Genomic DNA, 27898 nt, shown 5'->3' with positions numbered 1-27898 from the left:
TTTGAAGTGTTTTGTGCTTGCATTCTTGTAATAGTAAAATGCTCAGAAAAATCCTTTTAATGGATACCTGAATAAGAGTTTAGAAACTAGATTTTTAGATTTGGTTTCTGAAGAGGTACCAAATAATATAATTAAATTTTCCCCAAATATTTATTGATGAATATTAAGTATACACTGAAGTCTCTATCTTGTGATATTCCTGCTTTAGCTATGCTTTTAGTTAGAAACATTACTTTCAAAGTGGACATTAGAAGGCATTTCAGGGATCTAGGATAATGGAATAAAATGAAAAACATCAGACAAACATGCTTTGTTTCTTACAGTTTTAATTGCAAAGTCAGTAGATGGGAAGAATGGAGCAAACTGTGATCAGAGAGAACAGGAATAATACAAGCAGCTGTCAGAAAGATACAGGTATATAAAATATGAAGAACTTGGCATGAGAGGGAAATTATTTCCAAAGCTGTGTATTAGTGGAAAAGAGACGTAGGGAATTAATACTTGTATGGTGCATGCAGGAAAAATAAATTCATAACATGTTGAAGAGATGTTAGTGATATTGCACTTAAGTGTTTAAATAAGGTTAGAAACTGTTACATTTTTATGAGGTTATCTGTAACATGGCTTGCCTGTGAACTGCATGAGGCAGGGACTCGGAAACCATGATTATATAATTGGAGACTAGACCATAAAGGTGGCCTTTTTAACCTAAAGAAAACTGTCATTCTTCAGCTTTGGGTACTTAGTTTTTACAAGCTAGGTAGTCTGCTTTTAACTTAGATGTGCTTCTTTCAGGTGATTGTAATTTCTAGCCTTTGTCTCTCTTTACTTTCCACTGTAATTGGCCTTCCATCTTGTTTAATAACAGGGTTTGAATCCTGGAACTTCTGAAGGGTAGTACAGACTAATGCTTGAGTTGCAGAATTAGCTAACAGCAGGAGAAGGCTGTTGTTTTCTGTTGTCCCCTACTAGCCCCTTCATTGTCTGCTTTCAGGGTGAAAGAGGGTAAGATATAAAAAGCAAAAGGCATAGTTCTGGTGCCAGACTTAATAGGATTCTGGGTAAAAAGAGAGAAAGGAGGAGAGAGATTCCCCACTCCAGCAGTGTCATGTCCAGCTTGTCTAGAGCTGCTAGGTGGACTGCCTTTCTTTTGCATTGCTCTCTCTGGCTTCAACTTTGCCCTAATTTGGTACATGTTGGTAGTCTAATTGCTGTCAGTCTTCCAGCAGAGATTGCCCAGTGGAGGTCCTGGAGCTTGTAATTACAGTTTGCTGCTCAAATCCTTGCAGGACAGCTGTTGGTGCTGTTGAAACTTCTGCTTAACAGTTTCTGGTGTCTTGGAGCATATGAACTTTCTGTGTCTGTTCAGCAGAGGAACAAGCTGTCCTGTCTCTTCCTGTGCTGGCCTAGGGACCACAGCTCACAACACGAAGCTTGTTGGTTGACTCATCCTGGTCACCTTCTTCCTGAAGTTCAGTTTTGATGGTGAAGTGGTGTCAGATGTCTTGTAAGATCAACTGCTTGATTTTAACCTTTAATCCACAGCAATGTTATCTTCCCACTATTTTTTTTCCCCATTGGGTCAGGATGGGACTTGCAGGTTGGAATTGAACCTGCAGCTCTTTGTAATTGTTCTGTTGTTTCTACTTGGTATTGGAATTCAGTTTCTATTCCTACTTCATGTGTTTGCTTACCTTTACAGGAAGTTTTACCTTATTTGTGATCATATGTATGAACCTGTCTCACAAGTAACTACACGAAAGGTTATTTCAAATTATTTCAAGCTATTTGACACTTCATTTTATTTTGACTTGAGTCACAAAAATGTGACCCACCTGTCCATTAGACTATTGACTCTGTGCTGGACCTATGGAATAGCTGAAAGGGTAGACTAGAGAGTTGAATCTGTAACTGGTTTTGACTTTTTTCTTTTCTGTTCTCACTCCAGTGAGCATATGGCCTTTCTTCTTCATATGTTAGCTCTCAATGGAAAGATGAGCTGTGGCAAGGGAAAAAGGGAGCAAGGCTGTGAAGCAACAGCCATTTTTACTGCTATTATGAGATAAATCAATATATTTAGGCTTTCTTGAAACAGAAGAAAAGCACTACTGTGCCTTAAGTTGAATGCTCAAAAGGCAGTGGAGACTGAAGGGCTTTTCAGAGAAAAGATGATACAGATTCTTTATGAGATAATTCTCCTTTTTTATGATAGTTAGAAGTGTTAGTGTTCCAGGAGTCCTCTATATATGATGAAAAAATTAATTCAAACTAATACAACAGATGGTTTTCTTTACCCCACATCAGCCTGTCATCCTAAAAGAAGCTCACTCCCTTTTTTTTCTTAGTTCTAGTAAACCATAATCCTTGTTCCCAGAAAAAAAAAACCATCCCTACCATTCTCCCATCGCTGCTTCGACAAATGCATTCTGCAGCATATTGTGAATGTTAACAGATTCAGGCTGTTCCAGACAACAAGATGGAGAGCTAATTCCAAAACTCAAAGCCCCTGAAAATAGTGTCCTTGTAATACATTCAGCCTTTCCCAGCCCTCTCTTTCACTATGGGAACTCCACTGGTCTTGTGTAGGGCAAGAATCAGGCCTGTCACGTAGATGCATCCCAGTCATGCATTATTTTATAAAATAAAATTGTCTTAGGTCTTGCTTTCATGGAGGAAGGGAAGATGGGTTCTCATTGTGCATTAGGCATACAAGACGACCCTTTTTCTTCTCCACGCCCCAGAAAAGGTGCATCACATACTTCTGTGGGGTAAAACAAACTGAAGCACTAGCAAAATGTTGTCTGTGTTGATGGCAGTATTTTTGGCTATATAATTCATCTGCCATTTCTGTACCAGCTCTAATTTTGCACGTCAAGATGCCCTAAATGGAGGGCAGACAAGGATGTGAATGATTGTTGCATGACCTGCACCACATTGGGAAGAATGGTAGTCTTTCACCAAATGTAGTTTGACATAAGTGAGATGATCTGTTTTGTTACTCTGTGTGTTCTTGAGTTTAATGATTCGAAGATTTCACATGAATAAGAAAAGTAACTTTTTATTATTTGTGTCTAAATTGAGAATAGTTTATTAGGAAGAAGAGAGAGAGATCTTTCTAATTAAACTTGAAATATTTTACTATGACTTTTGAATTTTTCACCAACATACACATTTAACTGTTTCCAGAAGCTTTTAGAACAAGTATGTACTCTTAAACGTGAGACTGTTGCATTGATTTGACATGAATAACATGTAAGCGTACATTTCACACTCTGAACATCAGTGTAGCTGCATGTTTTGTACTGTTATGGCTTGTAATTTTATGAAGTTTTTAATATATGCCTTCTAAGGATATTACTTTCCTTGCATGTATTTGTCTGAATTTCATTTTTAAATATTTATTGTTTTGGTTCCTTAGCCATGAATCAGCGAATCAGCCAAAGTGCTCCAGTGAAACAGCCACCCCCTCTGGCTCCTCAGAGTCCCCAAGGTGGTGTGATGGGTGGGAGTAGCTCCAATCAGCAACAACAGATGAGACTTCAGCAGCTGCAGATGGAGAAGGAAAGGCTGAGACTGAAACATCAAGAACTGCTTCGGCAGGTGAGGCCACAGGTTAGACACCTACTTCCACTATTTCTTTTGTATGTTTTGTTTTGGCTAAGTTGTTGTTTCAGTGAGTCTTAAAGACTGGTGACTGTACAAAAAGCTTTGAGATCTAAAAAGGTCTGAATTCATTCTGTTACTGATAATAGCTTGCTAGTGAAAGCATCTGACTTATCAGACTGAAGGATTTTGCTTTCCTCCCTCATTCTTCTAACAAAACTCTCTGAGAACAGGCTTCCTTACTATTAGGATGACATCATGCACTGTTGATATGATTGGATATTCCTCTTGAGAATGTATTTCATATTCATTGAGTTCTGAGTCATGCAAAAAGACAAGAAGTTGATTCCCACAGCTGCTTTAGTTCTCCCTTTTAAGCGGAGGAAAGTCTTTCACTTTTAGAACCTGTCGCAGCCTGTAGGATTTCAAAGTACTTTTAAAGTTTATATAAGATTCATTGAGGAGACACCTTGTTGCTAAAATCTTATCTGTTAAACAGTGGAGTGGAGCATGGAACAATGGAATCACTCATGCTGCATTTTGAACCTGTGGTTTTCTTTATGCTGAAGAATTTCAAACTTCATACTTAGGCTGCAAGCTATTCCTTTCAGTATTTTTCTACTCTATGAATATAGCTGTAGATATGTTAAAGTGTAGGACTGGACATTGGAATCTCCGAATTTTTAATTCGGGCTTGACTTCCATTTGACTTTAAGCCTTCTGCTTCAATTTTTCCATCTGAATGTTTTAGGAATTACTACCATCTGTGCTAGATACTTAGGATATTCTTTGTTTTTTTGACACTACCAGAGAAAGCACTAATCATTTCTTTGAGGAAGACCTTCTAAAATCTTACCCTGTTCCCTTTTCACTTCGGGTGATGGGCCTTGTATCACTAGAGGATAGTATCTTAATGTCCTCAAAGACAGATTTTCTCTTTCTTCATCACCTGCAGTATTCTGTCCTGGAATCTGACTCCTGTTATCCCCTTTGTAGTCCAGGCCTGTTTTGTAGGAATCTTCAGCATCTCTTGGTGTAAGATGGGTCATCTTTACAGCCGTTACTTTTTATAGTACTCTAGGTAAGAATACATTGCAAAGGTGGCATCAGTACTTTCTCTCTGCTTAAGCATCTGGGCTTCTGCTGTTCCTGCTTTGCTATTAATCCACCAACAAACATTTTACCCTGTGCTAGCATGCTTCTAGGTAGGCCTTCTAATTGTCTTCTTGCCTCAGTTGTCATTGAGAACCTGACTAACTTGGGACCAGGTGACAGCCAGTTCCCTTCATGTTGTTCTCCCTGGTCGTTAAGCTTATCTGTCAAATATGCATCCTTGGTAAATCTTTGAGTTTTGTTTCACTGTGTCGTGATTTTCATAGTTTAACTCCCTTATCCTGTCTCATCTGGCCTGTCTTGGGGGCTTGATACTACAAGATGGTGTTTATAAGACAGCCTGCATAGGCAAACCATGCAGCTAAAGTAATTTTTATCCATCTTATTTTTACTCTTAGGCATTGCGGAATATCAATCCCAGCACAGCAAATTCTCCAAAACATCAGGTAGGCTCTTAACTGATGTTTCAGCATAATTAGAAAAATGAAAGCATTAAATTAGGCTAGCAGAGGAACACTTTGCTACGTAAAGGCATTCTACAAAAGAAAAACAAACAAACAAACAAACCCCCAAGCTCTGCCATACACATTTTTGAACCACTTCTCTGAGCACGACCCTAACGTTGGTTTTAAGAATGTTGCATTACCACAACTTTATATCAGTATTTAAAAGCAAATGAGGAATTCGTTGCACGGTTTTCTTCATTGGAAACAACCTTCTTGTTTAGCATTCTTGAGGATACTGCCGTTCCAGTCCTGATGGCATCAAGATGTGTTTTTAAAGCAAATCTCCAATTATATCTAAGGTAGTAGTTTGTGACTTTTTAGTACTGCTCATATGAATGTTCTTATCAAATTGTTTAAACAGGTATGATCTTAAAGAAGGATATCTGTAACCAGTTAACAAAAAGTCACTTGAAATATTCATTATTTTTAAGCATGTAGAGTGTAACAGAATTTAATACATGAGACTAACAAAATAATTGCTATGGGATATAATATGTAATTATTCCACTTTGACATTTAACAGCCTCCTGCACAGATACATTTTTTGTATAGGAAACAACAATTCTGAAAAGCCTCCCAAGCTCAGACCAAAAGAAAATTGGTCAAAATGTGAAGCATAATAAACAGTTTAATGCAGACTTCTTTTAGGCTCTTAAGAAGCTGAATATAGAATGAATCTCTGAAAGGGTGGATTTATGGATATATTCAGAGAGCTTCTTGCTTGCTATTGCTAACAGTATTCTTAATATACCAGTTCTTAGGACAATATTTATGTTGGCTTGTATTACACTTTGTTTTTCTAAGAAAAACACTATATGCACTAGGCAAGAAAAACAGAATAAAATAAAGTATCCTGTGTTTGGAAGCTGTGAGTACTGGTGTACTATTGCATTCTGAAGAGTACCACAAAATTTGTATATTACTAGTTCTCCTGATCTTCAAAATAGAAACATCAGACCTTAGAAACAGTACTGACACCCTGGAAAAAATACTTTCTTGTTTGGCAATATCAGTGCAGCTCTAAAACAGAAGCATTTTAATTGAGTTGTAATTATTTGATTAATTTACAGAGTATTAAGCCCACAATGATCTTGTCGATCAATATTAGATTCTATTACGAAGGAGGAGAAAAAAATTCCTTAAGAATTGCTGGTGTACAAGGGAATAAGCAGAGAAGCACACTCCTCCACACCAGTTGGAAACACCTTATCTTCTGCCGCAGTTAGGTCATTCAGAAGGGATGTTTTTCTTACTGAATGCCAAAAGTGTATTCTGTATTTTCTTGTATGCCTGAAGCTCGTCATACAATTGTTCGCTTTTCCACAGTAACTTCTTCCTGTTGCCAACTCAGAAATATGCAGCAAATGGAGAACTTTAGGATCACTTTCATACTTAATAAGATTTTTGGAACTCCTTGAAATTCTGGCTTAAAACACTAAAAAGCTGCAAAAACACAAAGGGACCTTATTGATAATTCATTAAATGTATAAGTAGTGGTCACTCTGCTTTGTTTGGGATGGGAACTGATGAAAGGATTTATGCAAAAAATCAGGATTCCAGTTACATTTAAACTGGCTTCATACCAGGCTCACTTGCATACTCACCTGCCTGGGATCAGTTTTATTAGTCTGCACTTGCTAATGAGTCAAGCTGTGTTTGAGTGATCTGGTGGATAGAAAAGTAGGCAATCATGTCAACTTCAAAGTTCTATAATACTAGATTATTCATGTTGTATTGTCTAAATGTATTTTCTGTATTTTCATGTGTCACTTCAAAAACGTAGCGAGCAGCCACATGTGGAAGAAGGTGCCTAGGGAACTGCTTCTGGAAATTGTTCTCTAAACGCTGCTTGAGGCCTTGTACTATAGAGGCAAATGTTGTCTGTCTTCTCCAGTGATGCTATTATTGAAGTCCCAATCTGTACATCCTATCAGGTCATAGTCAACCTAGGGAATCTGTGAAAACTCTGTAGAAAAGAATGAACATTTCTTCAGTCAACTTCTTTTTGACAGATCCTTTCTTTCCTTTGTGAATAAAATTAATGAGATTTAGAGGAATTATCTGCTTTCATGTTGATAAAGCTGTGCTTGGGGGAAGAATAATAGCTTCTTTTGCTAAATTTTACATGTTCTTTTAAGAAATATTGAAAATAAAATCTTCAAATGTTCAATGCTCTTAATTCTGGGAAGACTAAGTCTATTTTAGAGAGGGATTGTCAAGGTCTTCCTTTTGTAAAGAAATTATATTATACCAGCATTCTTGAAGCTTGTCTCTAATGAAGTATCTCTCTTATGGATTAAAAAAACCCTGAGAAATGTTCCTTTACTTTTAACTGGGTCTCTGAGCTGTTCTTAATCACAGAATGAAATAGGTTGGAAGGGACTGGTGGAGGTCTAGTCCAACATCCTGCATCCAGCCCAACCTCCTCTTCCTTCTTGACATTTTTGTCCACATAACCTAGATATAGTGCCATGGTTGTATTGATATCTTTGGTCAGGTTTTTTTAGTACTGGGCGAACATTGTGTCCTTGCCAGTTTTTATCTCTCTGCCATGATACTGTAATATCCTGTAGTGATGCTAACACTCAAAATGTTATGTATGGAGGGCTTAGCACTTAAATACCTCCTGGAAAGATTAAACAATTGCTCAGCTTCATCATTTGTAGCAAGTACTGTAAAAGACTCTTGTTTGAATGAGGATGTATTTTATTACAATTCTAAAAATGTCCAAGTCAAAGGTATTTGAAGCAAAAATCGTAACTTCCATATTTACTGTATATAAACAAGAGCTATTGATACATCCAGGGAATTTGAAAACATCAAGCATCTTTCCAGTTACTTATGCTCATCATCACCAATTATCTGTGAACACCTTAAAGATCTGGAATCCTGTCTTAGTTAAGGGATTGAGTGACTTGACTTTCTCTCCATCCCTAGTAGCTCTCCTTCCATTTTCCTGCAATTAGCATCTGGTTGTCAACAATGTCTCACCTAAAGTAGATATCGGTCAACTTTTGTATAAATCGTAAAATTGGCTAGATGCTAGGTAACAGATTTGTTGCCTTCCAGTAGATGATGGAAAGAGATAGAGGCAAATAATGTTGAGGTACTGATGGCATTATTCTTGGATGTTGTGCAGACTACTTTCTTGTGCTAAGACTGGAAGATTTCTTATTTGTCTGCTGCTAATATTAGGGTATTTGCTGGGGGATCAGCATACTACGCAGCCGTTTACATGATAAATTTCTCTGTATATGCTTGCTCATTCCATATCTGCTGCGTGTTTCTAGCACTGAATGGAGATTGCTGTCTGAGAACCAGATACAGCCCTGCTTCCTTGCTACTCTTGCTCAGTTGTGCTTTCCAGCTTACCTTTGTGTTATCTCTGTGCTGCTTTCTTGGTAGTTCTGCATACCTGGAATGTGCTCTCTTGTTCATTGTCTCCATTCTTCTGTCCTTTTTATTTTATGAAGTAGCTCTCATATTCTCTGTCCTGTTGCCCTGGACTTATTTCTTACCAACTTTTGGGTGACATTCTGGAAACTCCCGTACTCAGTGAAGAATCTGCAAAGACCTATGGCCAGTCTGTTACTGTTTGCTGAATCACTTGGTTTTGTTTGTTTTTTTTTTTTTTTTTTTCATATTTGCTCTTATTGCATAAAATATAAACACTTAGAGTACTGAATAGTTACTGGGTTTGAAATATTATTTTAGTTTCCTATGATTCCTTTTTTTTTTTAAGTTCATTTTAGCTGGTGTTTGACACCTTTCATCAGCTTAGTTGAGAAGACTTCCAGTGTTCCAGGAAAGTATTAGTTTCCTAGGACACTATTACTATTTTTCAGTAAAAGATTTTTTTTTCAGTCAGTTTGCATGTACACCAATACAAAGCTATGTTACTGTCAGATTTGTGACATTTTCTAGAAAGTAAGGAAGGCATCGTTAAAAACCAGTACAGTCTTGAAGTCTGTACTGTTGAACTTCCATGATGTTAGTGAAGCTGGAAGTTTTACTGAGGACTTAGGTTTTGGGGGTTTTTTTTGTTTTGGTTTGTTTTGGTTTTTTTTTTTTTACTTGTGTTCAAATCTTAGTGGAAGTGGTGGGCAATAGTTATTTTAGTTTCTTAGTGAGTCTCGAACAGTGTTGTCCCTTGAATCTCTCATTTCCCATCCCTCCATGTGTTATCTGAAGCTGACCTATATTAACAAGATAAATTACTTGTCTTGGTTGCATCAAGGGTGTTCGTGTTGGAGGGGGTGGTTTGGTGTTGGGTTTTGGTTGGTTTTTTTTGTTGTTTTGGGGTTTTTTTAACAGAGGTAAGGTACTGAAGTTGGCCATTTGGTCTTTGAACATGGCTTTTTTGACCAGTGAAGATATGACTACTGGTATACAGCAACATTTTTTAAAATTACGTTTACAAAATGCAGGAAGAAAATAACAAGTCACTTGCAGCAAATTCATAGCTGTGTTGTGTCCCTCGGTTTTAATTTGCCTTATTGCTTGATATTTGATAGAGAAAATGGTCTGTTATATGTCTTATTCTAAGAAGAGAGCCATTATGTGAAAAGTTTTGAGGGGGGCTAGCTAAGACACAGTGAAGAGTCATTCCACAAAGTTTTTTCCCGTTTAAAAATTTTGCTTCTGATTGAACTTGTTTTAATCCATAGTCACAAATAATACCTGAAACTTCTCATTTTATTGGAAGTAAATATTGTATCCCTCCTTTTGTTGTGTTTTACTCACTTGATAGCTCTTTTTATTAGTACTAAGTTTTGCTTTCTCCCTTATGGTTTAAGTTTTCTGTTAGATGTTTCTTTTGCACAATGAACAGAAATTGTTACTGGTTTCTTACTCTCCAAATTCAATAACAAAATGCTACTGGAGAACTGTAACGCAGATAAGGGAGCTGAGCAGTGTGTACGATACCGTAAGGAACTTGAAGATTTCAAGTAGGCAGAAATCAATTATGTGTGTGTTTATCTCAGTTTTCATTGAACTGTTGATACGTTATTGCTAGCAGGAATATTCTACCTCATTAAGTAACAAACCATTGTTATTCACTGAACTACCTTCCAAAAATCTTTGTAATTAATGAACTGATTTCTTTAGTCTGTGGCAGTAAATTCAGCATGTAATAACAAATCTTAGCCTATTGCCTCTTATATAGGCATCTGTTTCTAGGAAAGCACTTGTATTTTAGGTAGCTAAAGGTTAGTTCAGATAATCTGTCAAGTACCTGTCATTTACTCTGCATCAGTTGCACAGAGCTTTGTTAGAGTACCATGAGGCTTATGGGTAAGACAGCATACCTATGCAGTGCTGTGAGTTTAGAAATTAATTCAGGAGAAGACTTAACCAGCTGTCTAGAGCCATCCTAAACTGGGGCTGAAGACTGCAGCTGGGGAGTTGTGTGGTATTTTTTAAGCAAAATATTTGCTTCTTAATAAAATGACTTCTGACTGAGAGGTCTGCTAGACATGCTCTGGCAAACCGAACTGCAGCAGTTTAATGTCTTAAACTCAGCTGTCTGCCAAAGATTGCCTTAATAAGGCAGCAGAACAGGATGTGTCTAGTTTTTTTCATAATCTAGTAGCTGAAGCATTGGTGTGGCTACACTGCAAGACAGATCAGACACCTGATCTATCAGAAAAATTATTTTTCAGCTAGGTTTATTTTCTGACTTGTCTTAGTGTATGGCCGTACAAACGCTAGTTCCAGCTGAAGGGAGAGGTAAGAATATGCAGTCAAAGGCCATCTGTAACTATCAGTAAAAAGTCACTGTGGAATTGCCCCTGGGTTGTGACCAACAGTGATTAAGAGATCAAGGTACACATCTTCCTCTGCCCTGACTAACAAACTCTGCTTCTTCTAAACACTATTTGAAAAAAACAGAAAGTTTTGTCAGAGCATCGGGAATTTCAGCTTGGAGTTGGATGTGCTGTAGAAATTATGGAAATGTTCCTCAACCTAATTATTTTTTAAGTCTTTGTATTTCTGATGAGCAGTATACTAAGGTACTACTTTAAAAACTGTCTAGAAAATGCAAGCATGATTGGCCATAAATAGGCAAGCATTATTGAAAGAGTCTCCTGTGTGGCTAGATTTGGGGGCAGGAAGGGTATGTTGGCTGCCATCAAAATATACAAAATATGGAATTCAGCTAGTTTTACTGCAAAAGTAACATTGCTGTTGTTCAGCCATCTTGGGAACTTAGTGCTTTAAATGTTCATCGGTCTCTGAAATAGTATAGCTTCCTTCCTTATTGAAAACCATAGATCTAAGTGAAACTTTGCTTATTAGTTTGTGTGTCAAGAGCCGCGGAATTTGAGTTTCACACACTCTGTTGGTTTAAGTGAGACATGCTAAGCATCAGTAGCTAGAAGTTACACAGTAGGAAAGATACTTGTGTTGTATGAGTAACTTGCAAATTCAGAAGTTTTGATTCCATTCACAGCACCTAAACTTTACAGATTAACAAAATAATTTTATTGCTTGCTTGTGAATGTAGATCTTTATGGATATGTCTAAAAGTCTGTAGAGTAAATCAGATCTGCATTTGTTGCCTTTGTCTGCCTTTTACGCCTCTAATTGCTTCAGGACACATTTTGTGTCTGTATAGGAGTTGTAGCTCCACTGCAGTGGATTTCCTGGAGTCGCTGGTGCTGCTTGCAGTTGCAAAACTTAATCACAGAAGTACTGCTAAAGCAATTGGTCAGCAGAAGATATGAGTCATGTTGACCTGAGTACGAGATGTCCATGAATAATGGCTTTTGCTAGAAGCAAACAAAAATTGGTAGAGGGAGGCCATTCAGCTCTGCATGGCCTTCATGATTGCTGACTCCTGCTGACACATACCTGCCTTACTGGTGCTCTGAAATGCCCTGTCTGGGCAGGTGCAGTACTAGAGCCATGGGCAGGCAGATAGCAAGAGGAGTATGAAGCAGTGGCACAGTGAAGGACTGCAAAACCAGAGAAGAAGCCAGACTTTATTTACAAATGTCTATTCCAATTTATGCTGCCCTATCTCCACTTGCAAAGGAGTTGCTTAAAAGCTTTTGTTCAGAGAATGTTTATGCAGAAGACAGTACGTAGCATTGAGCTCTTTGCCAGGTGTATACAATACAATTAACTATCACTATCAGTATCACCTCTTAAATAAATTTTGCTGGTTTTCATGATTGCAACACCAAATGATTTATGTTTCCCCCTTACTCTTCGCTAATTGCATAACTCGTCATTGCTGAATTCATTTGTCTTCATCTGTCCATGTGTTTTCCCGGTTTCTTTTGTACATATGCTGTAAGTTTGTGGCCCTCAAACAAGAACGTAAATAGTCTGAAGAAATAACTGGTGCTGAAAGTCTGCCCATAAGTGTGGTGGTCTTCTCTTTCCCCTAACACTTCTCTCTCATCCCATTGAAGCCTGTGGATTGTTTGATAATTGAGCAGTGTTTGGGGGCAGAAATGATACAGTTGGCCCTTTTAAAGTAAATTTACCAAAAAAAAAAAAATTATAAGGATATATCAATTCAAGTTGAGTAGCATATCACATGTTTAATACAGTAAGAGTATGATACATGAGTTGCATGAGGGAGTCTCTTACCTTTCCTCAAAAGCATGATGAAGATAAAAATAAAAATGCTCTGAAAAGAGTAATTTTATAAAGTTAATTTGGACATGGTGTGAATGACCTAGAACTTCATGTAAAACTTAATCTGTATGCAATTATTAAAAAAAAAAAAAAAAAAAAAGGATAAGGTCAGCCAGATAAATTACACAATGCTGGCCTTATTTTTAAAATTACTTTGCTTAAGGAGATGACAGATCATTTTGGTCTTTTATGCAATAACCAAAATTCAGCTTTTGGGTTAACAATAGGAATACTAAGCTTTTATTTTCCCAGAGGTATTTAAAAAAAGTTTGACATACTTACAAAAATGGGATGAGATCAAGTTATAGAAATCAAAGCCAGGATTTTGTCATGGGTTTTATTTTTGCCTCCAGACTTTAAATACTTCTAATAAAGGATATACTTTAAAGCATGAACTAAAAGCCTAGAGTTCACATTGCTCTCTTTGGAGCTGGGAGAGGCTTGTACACTCCCATGCTTTTTTTTTTTTTTTTTTAAAGTATAGGAAACACATAACTTTTTTAATTGAAAATCAGTTTTATAAGGAAGAAGAAATAAAAGGATCATTCTTCAAGCAACACAACTTTAGCTTCCGTTACATGCACGTTTTAGGAAAAATAGTCATAATACACTCTTTAGGGCTTGTAGAAAACTTTGCTTATCTTATGGAATGATTAAAAATTGCTCTGTATTTATTTCCGAATAGCTCGTCTTTTTTGGTAATTCCTTTATCTTTCAGACTCCCAGATTGACATAAATTTATTACTTGAATGAGTAATGGAATAACATTCTTTCTAGCCAGAAGTGCTGTAGTTCTGCCTCCTGAATAAGTAGCATTAATGCTACTTATAGATAGTTAAAAATAGTTGTAGTTTTGCACTTTTAGCACTGTTGTTGAAACAAGGATAAAAAGTAGTATTAATATTAAAAAGACTTATTTCACTACATTGTACATACCAAAGAATAGGCAAGATAGAGTTCTCTCTCCTGGTTTAATACATCTCTTTTTAGTTGGGCCTTCAGTGAAATGTGATTGTTCTTCTTTAGCTGGCTAGTATCTGAGCTACATTTATTTTTACCATACTATTTAAGCGAAGTTTCATCAATTTATGAAATCTCACCTACCCTCTAAGGATTTAGAAAATACAAGGGTAACTTTCCCATTTTTCCAAATTGCTTATGCCTTTGTACTGATTTTTTTTCCTTAAGGTACAGAAGAGAAAATTATGGTTTGTTTTGGGTTTGTTTTTTTTTTTTTTTCTTTTCTGGTGTCAGTAGCTCTTGAAAAGGGGGACCTGTATGGATTCCTCTTCTCTTTCTCTCCTTTTTTTTTTTCCTTTTTTTTTTGTTTTGTTTTGTTTTGTTTTGTTTGTTTTGTTTCTTTTAGACTATTGCATCACGAGGCAGTACTGATTGGAAAGACCAGGCCTACCACACAATGAGATATAACGTCACTTCAGTGCTTTATATACAGAAATGACTCCATGTTAGGTTTGCTTCGTCATCATTCTTTGGGGCACTGGTGTGTGATGAAGCTTCTTCTGCAGGCTCCTGGCACTTTTAGCCCTTGCTCTCCTCTTCATCCTAGTTGGGGGCTGCAACCTAAGGAAATAAAAATGCAGCACACAGATCAAAGCAAGAGGGAAGGGGAAAAGGTCAGAGCGTTCTTGCCACAGCCAGGTAGTTGTAGCTATGTAAGAGCAGAGCACTCATTGATTGGCAGCTCTGCTATCAGAGGGGAGGGAAGGTGCGCGCTATATTCCACGTATGAACCCAAGGCTGAAAAGATTCTAGAAGTAGTGGTACAAAATCAAGTGTGGTTTTGGTGGTGTTATTCTTTAATTTTCCATTCCTCCTTTTTCATTGGACAAATAGCAAGATATAATTAGTTAAAAGTAGCTATATTACATGAAGGCAGTTTCTCAGAGAAAGGAAGGCTCAGGTGACATTTGGAAGAATTCTGGTCTCCAGAGGAAGGGCATAAAGATTGTGATGTGAGCGAGCAGTCCTTGAGTCATCTCTGGGATGGCTGCTCTAAGACCTTCTGCCTTTTTCAGATCACCATTTGGGAAGCATACCAGGAAAGAAAACTTTTTGTCTCCTTTTTGTCTCCTCTCTTCTTCCTCTCTTCGTCTCGCTCTTTTGGGTGTCTCTTTTGTCTCTCTTCGTCTCCTCGCTCTTTCTGTCTATTGAGTCCACCTGTATATCAGCCTTCTTGTATCAAGGCTGATGTGACTGACAGAATTTTGTAAACTTACCTGTGAAGACCTCATTATACAGTCTTTGCACTTAGTTTTATTATGTAAGCAAATGAAAATCATATGGATAAGCATATAGAAATGATTAAAAGGTGCCTACCATCCTGTGATCTGAAAATGAGGAGAAGGAGTGTTATTACTATTTATTAGAACAGTGGCCAAGCAAGTGGTGGTGAGCACAGGACTGGATTTACTTGGACTAGTCAATTGGGTGTGACGAACACAAAAACCAATGGTATGTTTGTACACTTTCTGCAAAGGTCTAATCAACTGGAGTGGGAAAACCTTCTAGTACAAGACATGAAACTTGGTATTAAAGGAATATGTAGAATAATAATCCACAGGAATGGGAGTGAAGCATATGCAGATTAGAAAAGGAAAAAAAAATGGTGGTAGGTGGTGGTAGGGAAGCATTCAATATTGGCACAATCTACTGGAAAATAAAATAACTTTAGACTTTTTTTAAAATGAATCACTTTGACGAAGAATTGGAGAAAGATTATTTTTATATATTAAAAGTCTACAATAGCCCTTAGGCTCATAATTGAAAATGGATGAAGACCTCTCATTTTACAAGTGAGGAATACTGATTATTGTCAAGACTGACAAGATTGGTTTTGCCTGAGATTAGCTTCCCAGGCACAGCCTGGAAATCACATACTAATAATAATGGTAACAAGATAGTCAATAGATTTCTTTACCAGTCTCTACATTAACAAAGCACAGACTTGGTGAGCCATTGATGATGTTTTAGGAGAGGTGCTTGAAGAAAACTATTGTATTTTTCACATGTGTAACACGTGGGTTACCTGTTTAAAAAGGGAGAGAGGAGGCACTGGAAATTACATAAAAGGCTGTTTATCTCCTGTCACCTTTAATTTTGTGTATTTTATGTTAAAACTTATTTTCATTAAATAGTAATGAAATTACTTTATGGATGGATTGATTCAAGTTGGTGCACAGTCAGATGCGTAAAAATATATATGTAATCTATGTTCGTAACTTCAAAAGTGCAGTGTCTTAGTTTTACTAAGAAATTGCTAGGGATTTGAAGAGCTTTAAGATTTATGTATGGGACAAATCACTGATATGATCAATGAGAAATTTCAAAATGCATGCCTCAAACAGGAGGAGTGAATGGGAAATTGCAGGGAAGGACTTAAAACTTTGCTGAATGAAACAAGGTAAAAAGGAAACCAGGGACTAAATCAGAACTTAATAGAAATGGGGAAAAAGTGCTAGTCAGCAAAGCTAGACAGATATATCTTAGGAGTCAGATAGTGTTAACAAGTCTATTCTTAAGATTAAAAAAGAATTAGCAAAAGGATGTTGAAGTGAACTAGGAAAGATTTATGTAAAAATACAGATACTTATATCCATAAAGACATTTACAGTGAAGTCTCTGTAATCCTGGGCTTGACTGGTGGAACTTTCACTGTCATTGAAGCCAGTAAAAATTCTTGCTTTGTCTTTGGAAACTTAATTTCATGTAAATCTTTTAACTGAAAACAGTAAAAGCATCCATTACCTATAATGTCATGTGTTTATATATCTAAAAAGTGCATTCAAATGCCTAACATGATCTTTCTTCTCGCCCTCCCCCTGCTCTAGGAATTGGCTCTCCGTAGCCAGCTTCCAACAATGGAACAAGACGGTGGATCTCAAAATCCTGTGTCATCTCCTGGAATGTCTCAGGAACTGAGAACAATGACTACAAACAGTTCTGATCCCTTTCTTAACAGGTTTGTAGGAGTAGCTACTAGAGGGAAAAAATCGATTTAAAATTCTGTTTGGTACATGTAATAGTTTATTTTGAACATCTGTCTGTGCCAAAAGCCGCAGCTGTAAATGAATCTTTCCTTAAATGGCAAGCCTAGTAAAAGTTGAGAATTAAAAGCTGTGTCCTGTGGGAGGAAGTAGTCTGTTCAGACTTGTAGGACGGTTTTTTATTCAAAGTCATAACATGTTTGCCTCTGCATAATCTGTTGACTAACAGTCATTTCAAATTACTGACTCAGAAGAATTTGTGAATAGCTTGCTATGAGATCAAATGAACTGTGAGGCACATTTAGGACTACACCTTGAGGTTCACTTTAAGGTTTCTTCATTCACCCCTCCCCTCCACTTCAGGTATTTAATTTAGCAGTATTTTTACTCTGTTAATGTTAGGTCTGCAAATAGTGGCATGTTTCAGTTTAAATGCTGTATTATTTTGAAGTGGGTCTTTTAATTCAAGATTCAGAATTTTACAGTATAGACTAGTCTTTTTCATGTAATTTTTTCCTTAATCCCTCTGATTTGGAATGTTTATTTTGTTGGAAATACTGCTCGAATTACAGCTTGCAAATGCTTCATACTAACCATTACAACTTTGGAGAAACTGCTGCAGCTTGAGATAAGCTGTATCTGTATTTTTTGCTCAGCATGCTGGAAAGAAAAGATGAAAACGGTAAAACAGTCAAATCTCCAAGCCAGATAAAGTTTTAATTAATGGAGTAAAAATCTACTAACATTTCAGCAGTATCAAGTAGTTGATCTTAAGTTGGAGTAGTTAATTTTGTAGTTCTTTTGGACTATAGTTTGTCAGTATTCTAAACTGATATCAACTCAGTATCCCCTGTCATAAAAGAGAAAAGTTACATATTCTGTCAGAGTTCATCACTACTTTTCTGCATTACTTTGAAATGTTAGCCTAACTTTAGGATGCTTACTGTAAGTGCTCATGAAGTGTAACGACATGCTCGTCCTTCTCTTTAATGGTACATTATTATACTCATGGAAAACCCCATAAGGTTTATCTTGATTCTTTCAATATAAGTCTCAACTTCCATGTTTTTTTGCCACCAATACAGTTTCAAACCTGCTTGCAAGGTAAGAAGTCTACATCATGTTAGAACTAGCATGATTTTGGAGTAGGGCAAGCTTAAATACCTGCTGTAATTTTAGATACTGAAGACTGTTAAAAATCTTTGTAAGCCTTTGCTGCAATTATAAATCCCTTCCCATATTCTTTTAAATAACTTAATGTTGCTGATATCTCACACTTAGGTTCTTCATCCGTAAAGATGTACTGTCATTGTATGTAACTTTTCCAGTTATTGATATTCCATCAGTTTAGCTTAAGTTTGTTTCATTTTCTGCTTTTTCCAAGAGACTTCTCTGTTATTTCATATACTCTATCCTCCCTCTAATTCTCAAAATTAGTAAAGTTCAGCGGATGTGGTGCAAGAACGTACCCTCCATCTTGCCAGTGCAATCTGTTGTCATTCATATAGTTTAGGTTATGTAAATAACATCTGTTGCTTTTAAGCTTTTTCTCCTACTGCATGAAGTATTGTCTGTGCTAGTGCTGTGTGTGCTACTGTGAGAGCGGGAGAAAAATTTCTGTCTCAAGGTACGCAGTGCTTTGTATATGTTGGTGAAAACCAAGCTAAAAAAAAAAAAAAAAAAAAAAAAAAGGCCTTGTACGCAGAGGAGAAAGTAGTGGTGTTTTGTTGTTAAACTCCCTAAGGAAGTAGGTGGTATTTCCAAGTTTTGGGTAAGCTCTTCAGGAAGACTTATCTCCTACACAGACAAATCTGATTAGAAAGTTCATTTTTGTTAGAGGGAGGGATTGTCCTCCATGGAATTCATCCTGGAATCTGGTGTGAGCCTTAACTGTGGTGGCCCTGTCCCAAGGCATAAAAAGGACAAGGAACCTTAAAACTGACCTGCTCTCCTATGAGAAGCCTCTGTAGACAGATGATGGCCTTGATGTGTTATAGTAAGATACTAGCTTGAATTTCTGAAAGGCAGCTGCCATCATACCTTGAGCCCAGGCATATTTGAAATTTGTTCTTAAATGATGTAGAATCCTCCCATCTTCAAAACCTATTTTCTGACCTGAAAGAAACACATTTTTAGGTTTCAAATGGCCATGGCAGTGGACTAATGGCAGTTTATCAATTGTGTGTCTACACTCATGAAATATAAAATGATGGATCTTTACCTTTAATTAGAAACAGGAAAAAAGCTATAAAGGGCAAATTCATGTTACAGAATCACAGAATCGTATAGGTTGGAAAAGACCTTTAAGATCATCGAGTCCAACCGTAAACCTAACACTGCCAAGACCACCACTACACCGTGTCCCTAAGGCACCTCATCCAAACGTCTTTTAAATACCTCCAGGGATGGCGACTCAACCACTTCCCTGGGCAGCCTGGTCCAATGCTTGATAACCCTCTTGGTGAAGTAAAATTTCCTAATATCCAATCTAAACCTCCCTGGCGCAACTTGAGGCTGTTTCCTCTCGTCCTATCACTTGTTACCTGGGAGAAGAGACTGACCCCCACCTCTCTACAACCTCCTTTCAGGTAGTTGTAGACAGTGATAAGGTCTCCCCTCAGCCTCCTTTTCTCCAGGCTAAACAACCCCAGTTCCCTCAGCCGCTCCTCATAAGACTTCTGCTCCAGACCCTTCACCAGCTTCGTTGCCCTTCTCTGCACACGCTCCAGCACCTCAATGTCTCTCTTGTAGTGAGGGGCCCAAAACTGAACACGGGATTCCAGGTGCGGCCTCACCAGTGCTGGGTACAGGGGCACGATCACTTCCCTAGTCTTGCTGGCCAAATTATTTCTGATACAAGCCAGGATGCCATTGGCTTTCTTGGCCACCTGGGCACACTGCTGGCTCATATTCAGGCGGCTGTCAACCAACACCCCCAGGTCCTTTTCTGCCTGGCAGCTTTCCAGCCACTCTTCCCCAAGCCTGTAGCGTTGCATGGGGTTGCTGTGGCCCAGGTGCAGGACCTTGCACTTGGCCTTGTTAAACCTCATACAATTGACCTCGGCCCATTGATCCAGCCTGTCCAGGTCCCTCTGCAGAGCCTTCCTACCCTCAAGCAGATCAACACCCCCGCACAACTTGGTGTCATCTGCAAACTTACTGAGGGTGCACTCGATCCCTTCATCCAGATCATTGATAAAGATGTTAAACAGAACTGGCCCCAGCACAGAGCCCTGGGGAACACCACTTGTCACCAGCCGCCAGCTGGAGTAAACTCCATTCACCACCACTCTTTGGGCCCAGCCATCCAGCCAGTTCTTTACCCAGCCAGTTCTTTACCCAGCCAGTTCTTTACCCAGCCAGTTCTTTACCCAGCCAGTTCTTTACCCAGCCAGTTCTTTACCCAGCCAGTTCTTTACCCAGCCAGTTCTTTACCCAGCCAGTTCTTTACCCAGCCAGTTCTTTACCCAGCCAGTTCTTTACCCAGCCAGTTCTTTACCCAGCCAGTTCTTTACCCAGCCAGTTCTTTACCCAGCCAGTTCTTTACCCAGCCAGTTCTTTACCCAGCCAGTTCTTTACCCAGCCAGTTCTTTACCCAGCCAGTTCTTTACCCAGCCAGTTCTTTACCCAGCCAGTTCTTTACCCAGCCAGTTCTTTACCCAGCCAGTTCTTTACCCAGCCAGTTCTTTACCCAGCCAGTTCTTTACCCAGCCAGTTCTTTACCCAGCCAGTTCTTTACCCAGCCAGTTCTTTACCCAGCCAGTTCTTTACCCATGTTGTTTTGTAATTTTTTGGCAGGTTAATAATTAGCAAGGACTACTTACTGTAAAGTGCAAAAACATACTACTTGCCTAGTTGCAACTATGTTTAACTGGACTTTTTTTGTAGTCCTTACCCCATGCAAAATACTGAAAATCTATACCTGACTTGAGTTCAGAATATCTTAATTTGGATTTTGGTCTCAGCATTGTTCCCTTCCAGGTAATTTTATGTACATCACAGCACTTAATTCTGGCATATGGGTAAGGGAAAGGGATTTTTAAAAAGGACATTTGTGGATATGTGTTGCTATCTCTGAATTAGATACAGGAGTCCAATAGTTTTGCCCTAAAGATCTCCTTGATGTCCCTTATGTTAAAGTTCAGACTTAGAGAAATGCTTCTTTCTATTTTTATAGGTTATATATAAAGTTCCTGGTGAGACAGTCTTCCTAACTTTAGGTACCAAAGTTGGATATCCAGAGCTAAGGTAGTTGAATATATTCCACTGCCAGAATCAGAATCAGAAAATCAAAAAAATCTCAAAAAATAATTGCCTCGTTGGAGCAATTTGAGAAAATGTACAGTAGTGTTTTCATTTACATAGTCAATCTTCTGCCTGCTGTCTTCAGTACTTACTGTCATTGTGGTATATTTTATTTTTTAAATGGGACATCCAGCAATGCAGACTTTGTTAGATGATTTCACCTTTTGGTTTGCCACTCTGTTTATATATTTTTGTTTATTAGATTTATGTTGGTAGTGACGGTAATTCTGTTTAACTCCTAAATTGGGATTTCTTCTTTTGTATACACGTATTTTAACAAGTATTAGTGGAAGAAGCAGCCAGTCTATTTTGGGTAATGCAGTTTAGTTGCATGCAGTAATTTTTGGATGGTGTGACTGCTAAATGAAGAAATCCTTGTTGCAGAGAGAGGAAATGTATATTAAGGAGTGATTTGAAGAGAAGGGCTGGATATTCCAAGTGTGGCTTGCATAAGCAGCTGTAGGAAAAAAAAAAAAAAAAACAAACAGCCAAAAGCCTTCTCAGCCAGTGATTTAGTTCAGCAGAGTCTCAGTTCTGTTTTTAGTATTTTGTCCCACAAAGTAAACTAGCGTTTTTTTCATGGAAGTTTTAAATAGCTTAATTATTAGGATTGTTATCAAATGTGTGGTGATACTATTTTTAAATCAATCGGGGGGGGGGGGGGAGAGAAATATTTATGATTTAACTATAAAGAAATGTTAGGTTTCTTTCTTGTATAGCAAAGATGTCTTTGTGAAATCTAATATGTATATATTTTCATGGCTGATGACGTTCTACTTGCATCCGATGTTGAATAGCTGTTCAGCCATCGTCTGTTTGGTTCTTCATACTTGACAAAAAGGCATACGCTATATATTTCATGAGCACATTATGAGAAGGATCAGTATGTCTTCAAATGCTAATTTGAACAGTAAGTCAAGTTGATATTCATTTAGTATTCAAGCTGGAAAATCAGTAAGGATTCTCAGTGAATGCTACCACAACCTGAAGAAAAAGAGATTTTGAAAATATTATGTGAAGCTTGGATATTAGGAGATGCAGGGGGAGGGAGGTAATGGTGTATTTCTACAGATGCTTATGCAGGCCAGAGTTCCTGCTGGAAAAGCTGCTCCTGCTTGGGCTCCTCTCCACTGGTCACAGCTCCTGCCAGGAGCCTGCTCCTGCATGGACTCTCCATGGGCTGCAGCTTCCTTCAGGGCCCATCCGCCTGCTGCAGCGTGGGGTCCTCCACAGCCTGCAGATGGGTATCTGCTCCACCCATGGTCCTCCACGGGCTGCAGGGGAATCTCTGCTCTGGCGCCTGGAGCACCTCCTCCCCCCCTTCTTCACTGACCTTGGTGTCTGCAGGGCTGTTTCTCTCACATTTTCTCACTCCTCTCTCCCTGCTGCTGCACAGTGGTTTTTTTTACCCTTTCTTAAATACATTATCACAGAGGTACCACCACTGTCACTGATGGGCTCAGCTTCGGGCAGCAGCAGGACCATTTTGGAGCCAGCTGTGTCTGACATGGGGTCGGCTCCTGGTGTCTTTTCACAGAGGCCCCCCCTGCAGCCTACCTGCTACGAAAACCTTGCTACATACACTCAATACGCTTGGCCTACTTCCCACCCCACCCCATCCCAAATTTCCCACTGCAGGTTTCTTGGTCTTGCTCGCCCCACTGGCAGTAAGATGGTAGGAAGAGAGCGAATGCATATAAGGCCCCATGCCATGACTGTTTTGTTAACTGTTCTGTCAACAAGATTGTTCTGAACAGGGTTTGTTTACAGGATGGCTTCTGTACCAGTATTTGATTTATATTAGGGTGCTCTCTTGCCACGACATGTATGACTGAACTAGTAGTAATGCAACAGTGGGAAGCAATTGAAGAATTGCTAAAGGAGTTCCAACTGTAGCTCCTATTTATAACAGTAGTGACCTAAAAATACACTTCAGTGGTTGATTAAACAAGGGGACATTAGCAGTTAGAAATATTTTTTTTTTTAATCCTTATAGAAGTGTGAAAGGTTACGCCATTAGCAGTAGTATTTTTGTAATCATTAGGGATTATCTGTGATATGCTTCTAATGGTTTTTACCTGTGGGTGGGTGTGAAGAGTTTAAAACTATGCAGAACAGGCATTTTTTTAAAGCTGCTTAAGTATGCTTTCATCAAGTTAAATTGAATCTAAATAATATTGTTTTAATTGGAAAAGGTCTGCATAAAATAAAACCCAAGTGTGTCTCAAAGGCTTCAGTTTTTGATTAGAATAGAGTATTTCTCGTCACAGCAATGTTTTCAAAGCCCTTGAATTGGTTAAAAAACAAGCATTCATTTGAGTTTCTTCAGCATTCTACCCTCATTTTTTTCTCCCTTTCTTCTGTTACAGTGGAACATATCACTCCAGAGATGAGAGCACAGATAGTGGACTTAGCATGAGCAGTTATAGTGTACCCAGAACCCCCGATGACTTCTTGAACAGTGTTGATGAGATGGATACAGGTTTGTTTTTGTGTACATCCTTAATGCATGCTTTACAAATATACTTGTGTCCATCAAATGATCAGCCCCTTTGCAATGAAAATAAGCAACTCTGAGAAGCTGTGATAGTTTTTGCAGTTGTTCTACTTTTTTCTATTTCTATAATAGAAATATTATAGTTAGATTTATTAGTGAAAAACATACTTGTAATCAACTCTATTGGGAGGATGTGGGATTGCTCATAAATAGTATCACTCCTGTTGTTATATGGAATTTGAGTGTCCATTTGCTTTTTTAAGTAATATTGTTTGTTCAGAGCTAAGAATACTATCTCATCCAGTGTTGGTAATACTGCTGCAAAACAATATTTGACTCAGTATTATCTTTTTCCTTTAAGCATAAAAATTAAAATATGCTAAACAACATTAAAAATCTGTAGAGATTTGGGTCAGTAGGTGAAAGGTTGAAACAGGTGAAAGGTTGAAACATGTTCTTTGTACATCTGTATGCAGTCAACTCATCTTTGGTTTTTATGATGGATTTCTATGAATCGTGTTGCTTGTATGATGCAAGAGATACAGGATTAACCTTTAACTAGTTGTCTTGATAAATTGTGGGTTTGGTACTTCCAGTATATTTAATATCCATCTTGCTTTGTGTTATAACTAGGTGACAGTATCAGCCAAAGTAACATACCGTCCCATCAGAACCGTTTCCCAGACTACCTTGAAGCCATTCCAGGGACAAATGTGGACCTTGGGACACTGGAAGGAGATGGGATGAATATAGAAGGAGAAGAACTGATGCCAAGTCTGCAAGAGGCTTTGAGCTCTGACATCCTTAATGACATGGAATCTGTCTTGGCAGCCACCAAGCTAGATAAAGAGAGTTTTCTTACTTGGTTATAGGGGCCTCAGGGAGACTGAATTCTAAATCTGTGAAGGATCTAAGGAGAATAGGACATCTGTATCTGAAGTTCAGAACAAGCCAGTGTGGCACACTTTGGCTTGTGTTACGAAAAAGTAAATGAACAAATATTCAACAAGATTCTTTCATTTTGCTCTTCCTTGTCCATCGCTGCTGTTATATATTGCTGACTTTTTTCCACAGTTGACTCTGAAGAAGAGACATCTTCTTGATCTTTTTCTATTGCTGTTGCAACTACTGTTCGAGGGGGGTGGGGAGGGATGATGAGCCTATTTGAATGACGAATGCCATTCCTTTTGTCCTAGTGTGCGCTTGCATATCATTTTATCTAAGTACTCAGATTTGAGAGTTAATTTCTGCATGTCACTGCTTGTAGTTTGCTCAGCTAGTTGTCTCCGGCTGCCTGTGGCAAGTGGTAAAACATGACATACTGGGGTGACAAGCCAAAAATGATGTATCTGGTCAAAAGAAGTCAATACTGATTTGGAGATATGACTTAAAGGAGGACTGAAGACTGTTTGGCATTAAGTGTTTCTACTAGTAGCTCTTTCATTAGTCACGAAGTGCTCTTGTTCATATTTTATGTTATAGTAAATCATGAGTCATTTTACATAGAAACATATATGAACTTTGATTGTTGCCACATATTCTAGCCTAACTTTTGTTTGTCAAAAATAGTTTGATTATTTTTGTTAGTTGGTTTAACTGTAGCTGTAGGATGGGAAGTAATTATAGGGGTTTGTTGGTTTTTTTTTTTTTTTTTTTTTTTTTTTTTTTTAAATAGTGAAATCTAAGGGTTTTTTCTGATTTCACATAGTCTTATTTAAATCTGAATTGTCTGCTTTTTTTATACTTAAAACATGCCTATTGTAGCCTGATAAGCTAGTGAGTACATAAACCAGTATGTTTTGCCTGTAACTTTTTTATTTTTTTAAAGGCTAGCTTTGAATGTAATCATTAGAATTCATGACCAGTGGCTTATTTTTCATGTTTATTTGCAAGATTTTGAATTAGAATCTGATTGCAGCAATGTAAAAGTTAGAATCCTAAGAGTCATATGTACAATTTTTAAATGCATTTTAAAGTAGCAGAAACCATTTTAAAATGACAGATGCATCTAATCTCTCTTCTGGTTTTCAGTTTTGATATCTAAGCAAGTTTAGATTTTAAAATCCTTAATGGGGAAAAAACTTTATGAAAAGTTTCTCTTAAGTTAGCACGGAAAAAGTCTGAACTATTAATATCACTCTTAAGTTGCAATGACAAGGCTAGAACACCAAAAAAAAAACAAACAACCCCATCCTCAAGAAAAACTCCGAAGTGTAGTAGTTATAAAATTCTGTTTGGTGAAAAATAAGCCCTGGACACTATATGTAGAAGAATGTAAAGATATGTGTTAGATGGTGACATGAGCAGGTAATGAAGTGTATATTAGTAGTAGAGCTTAGCATGGGGTAGAGGTGAATATGAATTATCTTTATTTTAACAGGAAAAGATGTATCACTGAGTTGTCTGCAGGAGTTGACACAGTTTCCAAAGAGTATTTTTAAATGAACAAAATGAGCATGAATCAAACTTTCAGTATAAGCTATGAAGTTTTGTGGGGCTTTTGGTTTTTTTTCTGATGAAAAATAGTGTCACCAGTTAACACCTCTGTAATTAAGGGCCTGTCACCATTCTCAACATGAGCCTTTATTTTCAAGGGTGTATAAGATGACTATAAAGATACTGTAAGCGTGAAACTTGGTTTTGAAAAAAAATCTCAGCTAGCAGGGACTTCTTCAGGGGAGTGACTTTTTGGGTTTGTTTTGTTGTTTTTTTTGAAGACATTGATTATTTTTCAAGTTAGGAATGAATCAGCAAAACAAAACAACACCCACCCCTACCCCCACCCCTGCTCCCACCCCCCATATTATTATTATTATTATTATTATTTGGATTTTTTTAATGCTTCAGAAATAGTTCTGTTTTAGGGGAATGTAAAGAATGAAAACTCTGAACCAAGTCTCATTTTAAAAACTGAAGCAGCAGAGGCAGAGATTTGAAATTTGCCGCTATAAATGTACCTTTACTACTTTACGTAATGGTATTAGTGTTTGAAATACACAAAATTGTTTGTGGCTTCTTATGGGAATACAGGCAGGTTTTAAAATACCAATTTTCAAAACACATTCACAGTGACAAATATATTCTGCTACACCAATAATTCAGCTATTAATAGGCCACTTATATTGTGCAATGACACAGTAGCTCCTAAAGCAGTATATTGTGTCCAAGATAGGGATTTTAGTAGCATTTTTTCAATTTCATTATGAATTCTTCCCTCTTCTTCCCTTCAGGAAAAAAAGACACTAAGTTGTTATAACTTGAATGGTCTGACATAAAACCACAACAGCAAGGAAATTCAGAGTTGATTCCATTTCAGTTGTCTTCCACAGTTGTATCCAGGTATAATAGCACATACGATGCACTGAGTGCAAACTCCTGACATGCTGTACCTTGCTGCAACAGGGATGAGTACAGAACAAATTTTCTTTCCTTGCTTTTGTGTGTTTGTCACAGCTTTAATATTTGAATGTTTTCTTCTCATTGTAGAAACACTAAATGGCTTATACTGTATTTGGGGTAGCACTGCTTAGGGTAGATACTGACAAACTGGGAATCCTTGAACTGCTCTAACATTAATTCTTTTTTTGTGATACTTATTTTAATTGATTTTAATACATTTCCGTTCTCTCATTTATTAGGAAACATACCATAGAGATGCTGTACTGTTGGTAATCAACATTAATTTGGATTTTTTTTTTTAATTCTGCAAATGCATTGTTTGATGAAGTGGTTAAAATTGTTTGAAATGCGAACGTGTTTTGGGTAGTATTTTATACTGATGTATATATTGAAACAGAAATCATTGTAATAATTGTAATAGCTTTTAGTTATAAATACACTACATGCAGACAGATGGGGCTGTATAGTACTGTGCTGTTTAACACCTGGGCAGGGCTACTGCTTGAAAACAGGTTGCAGTGTCAGTAAACCATATGGATCAAATATTGTACCATTCAGTGTTGGCGCTCACCAATGCAAAAGGAGAAGAGACGATTTCAACATGATTAACGCTACATAGCTTTCACACATCTGGTAAATTAGTACTGAAGTGACCTTTTCACTTACAAGCATGTTTTTTATACAAATTAACAGGTGTGCCTGTGTAAAATAATTTGTTTTCTGTATCTTGGAAAAAATACTCTCCACATTTAGAAAGTTGTATGTTAGAAAACTCTTAAATGCACCCTTGTCAAAAACTATATATATTAGTTACCAATGTT

At 37.6% G+C, this 27898-nt stretch overlaps 1 protein-coding gene across 8 annotated transcripts in view; it reads left to right on the top strand.

Annotated features, from left to right (window-relative positions):
• YAP1 (Yes1 associated transcriptional regulator) overlaps nucleotides 1-25906 on the top strand; it is a 90753-nt gene extending 64847 nt beyond the window's left edge. For 2 of the 8 annotated variants that reach the window (XM_075491043.1, XM_075491047.1), the window contains 5 exons: nucleotides 3419-3612; nucleotides 5115-5162; nucleotides 16721-16851; nucleotides 23551-23663; nucleotides 24312-25906. In XM_075491043.1, the coding sequence (XP_075347158.1) occupies nucleotides 3419-3612; nucleotides 5115-5162; nucleotides 16721-16851; nucleotides 23551-23663; nucleotides 24312-24550 (725 nt within the window). In that variant the 3' untranslated portion in view covers nucleotides 24551-25906. The remainder of the gene's footprint in view (nucleotides 1-3418; nucleotides 3613-5114; nucleotides 5163-16720; nucleotides 16852-23550; nucleotides 23664-24311) is intronic. The other 6 variants (XM_075491049.1, XM_075491044.1, XM_075491050.1 and 3 more) reach the window with 3 other exon arrangements.
• Nucleotides 25907-27898: the final 1992 nt, after the last annotated feature.

The sequence above is a fragment of the Mycteria americana genome, chromosome 1, assembly GCF_035582795.1.
Source record: "Mycteria americana isolate JAX WOST 10 ecotype Jacksonville Zoo and Gardens chromosome 1, USCA_MyAme_1.0, whole genome shotgun sequence".
Classification (NCBI taxonomy): Eukaryota; Metazoa; Chordata; class Aves; order Ciconiiformes; family Ciconiidae; genus Mycteria; species Mycteria americana.
The sequence above is the reverse complement of the archived record's forward strand: the minus strand, read 5'-3'. Positions and strand labels throughout refer to the sequence as shown.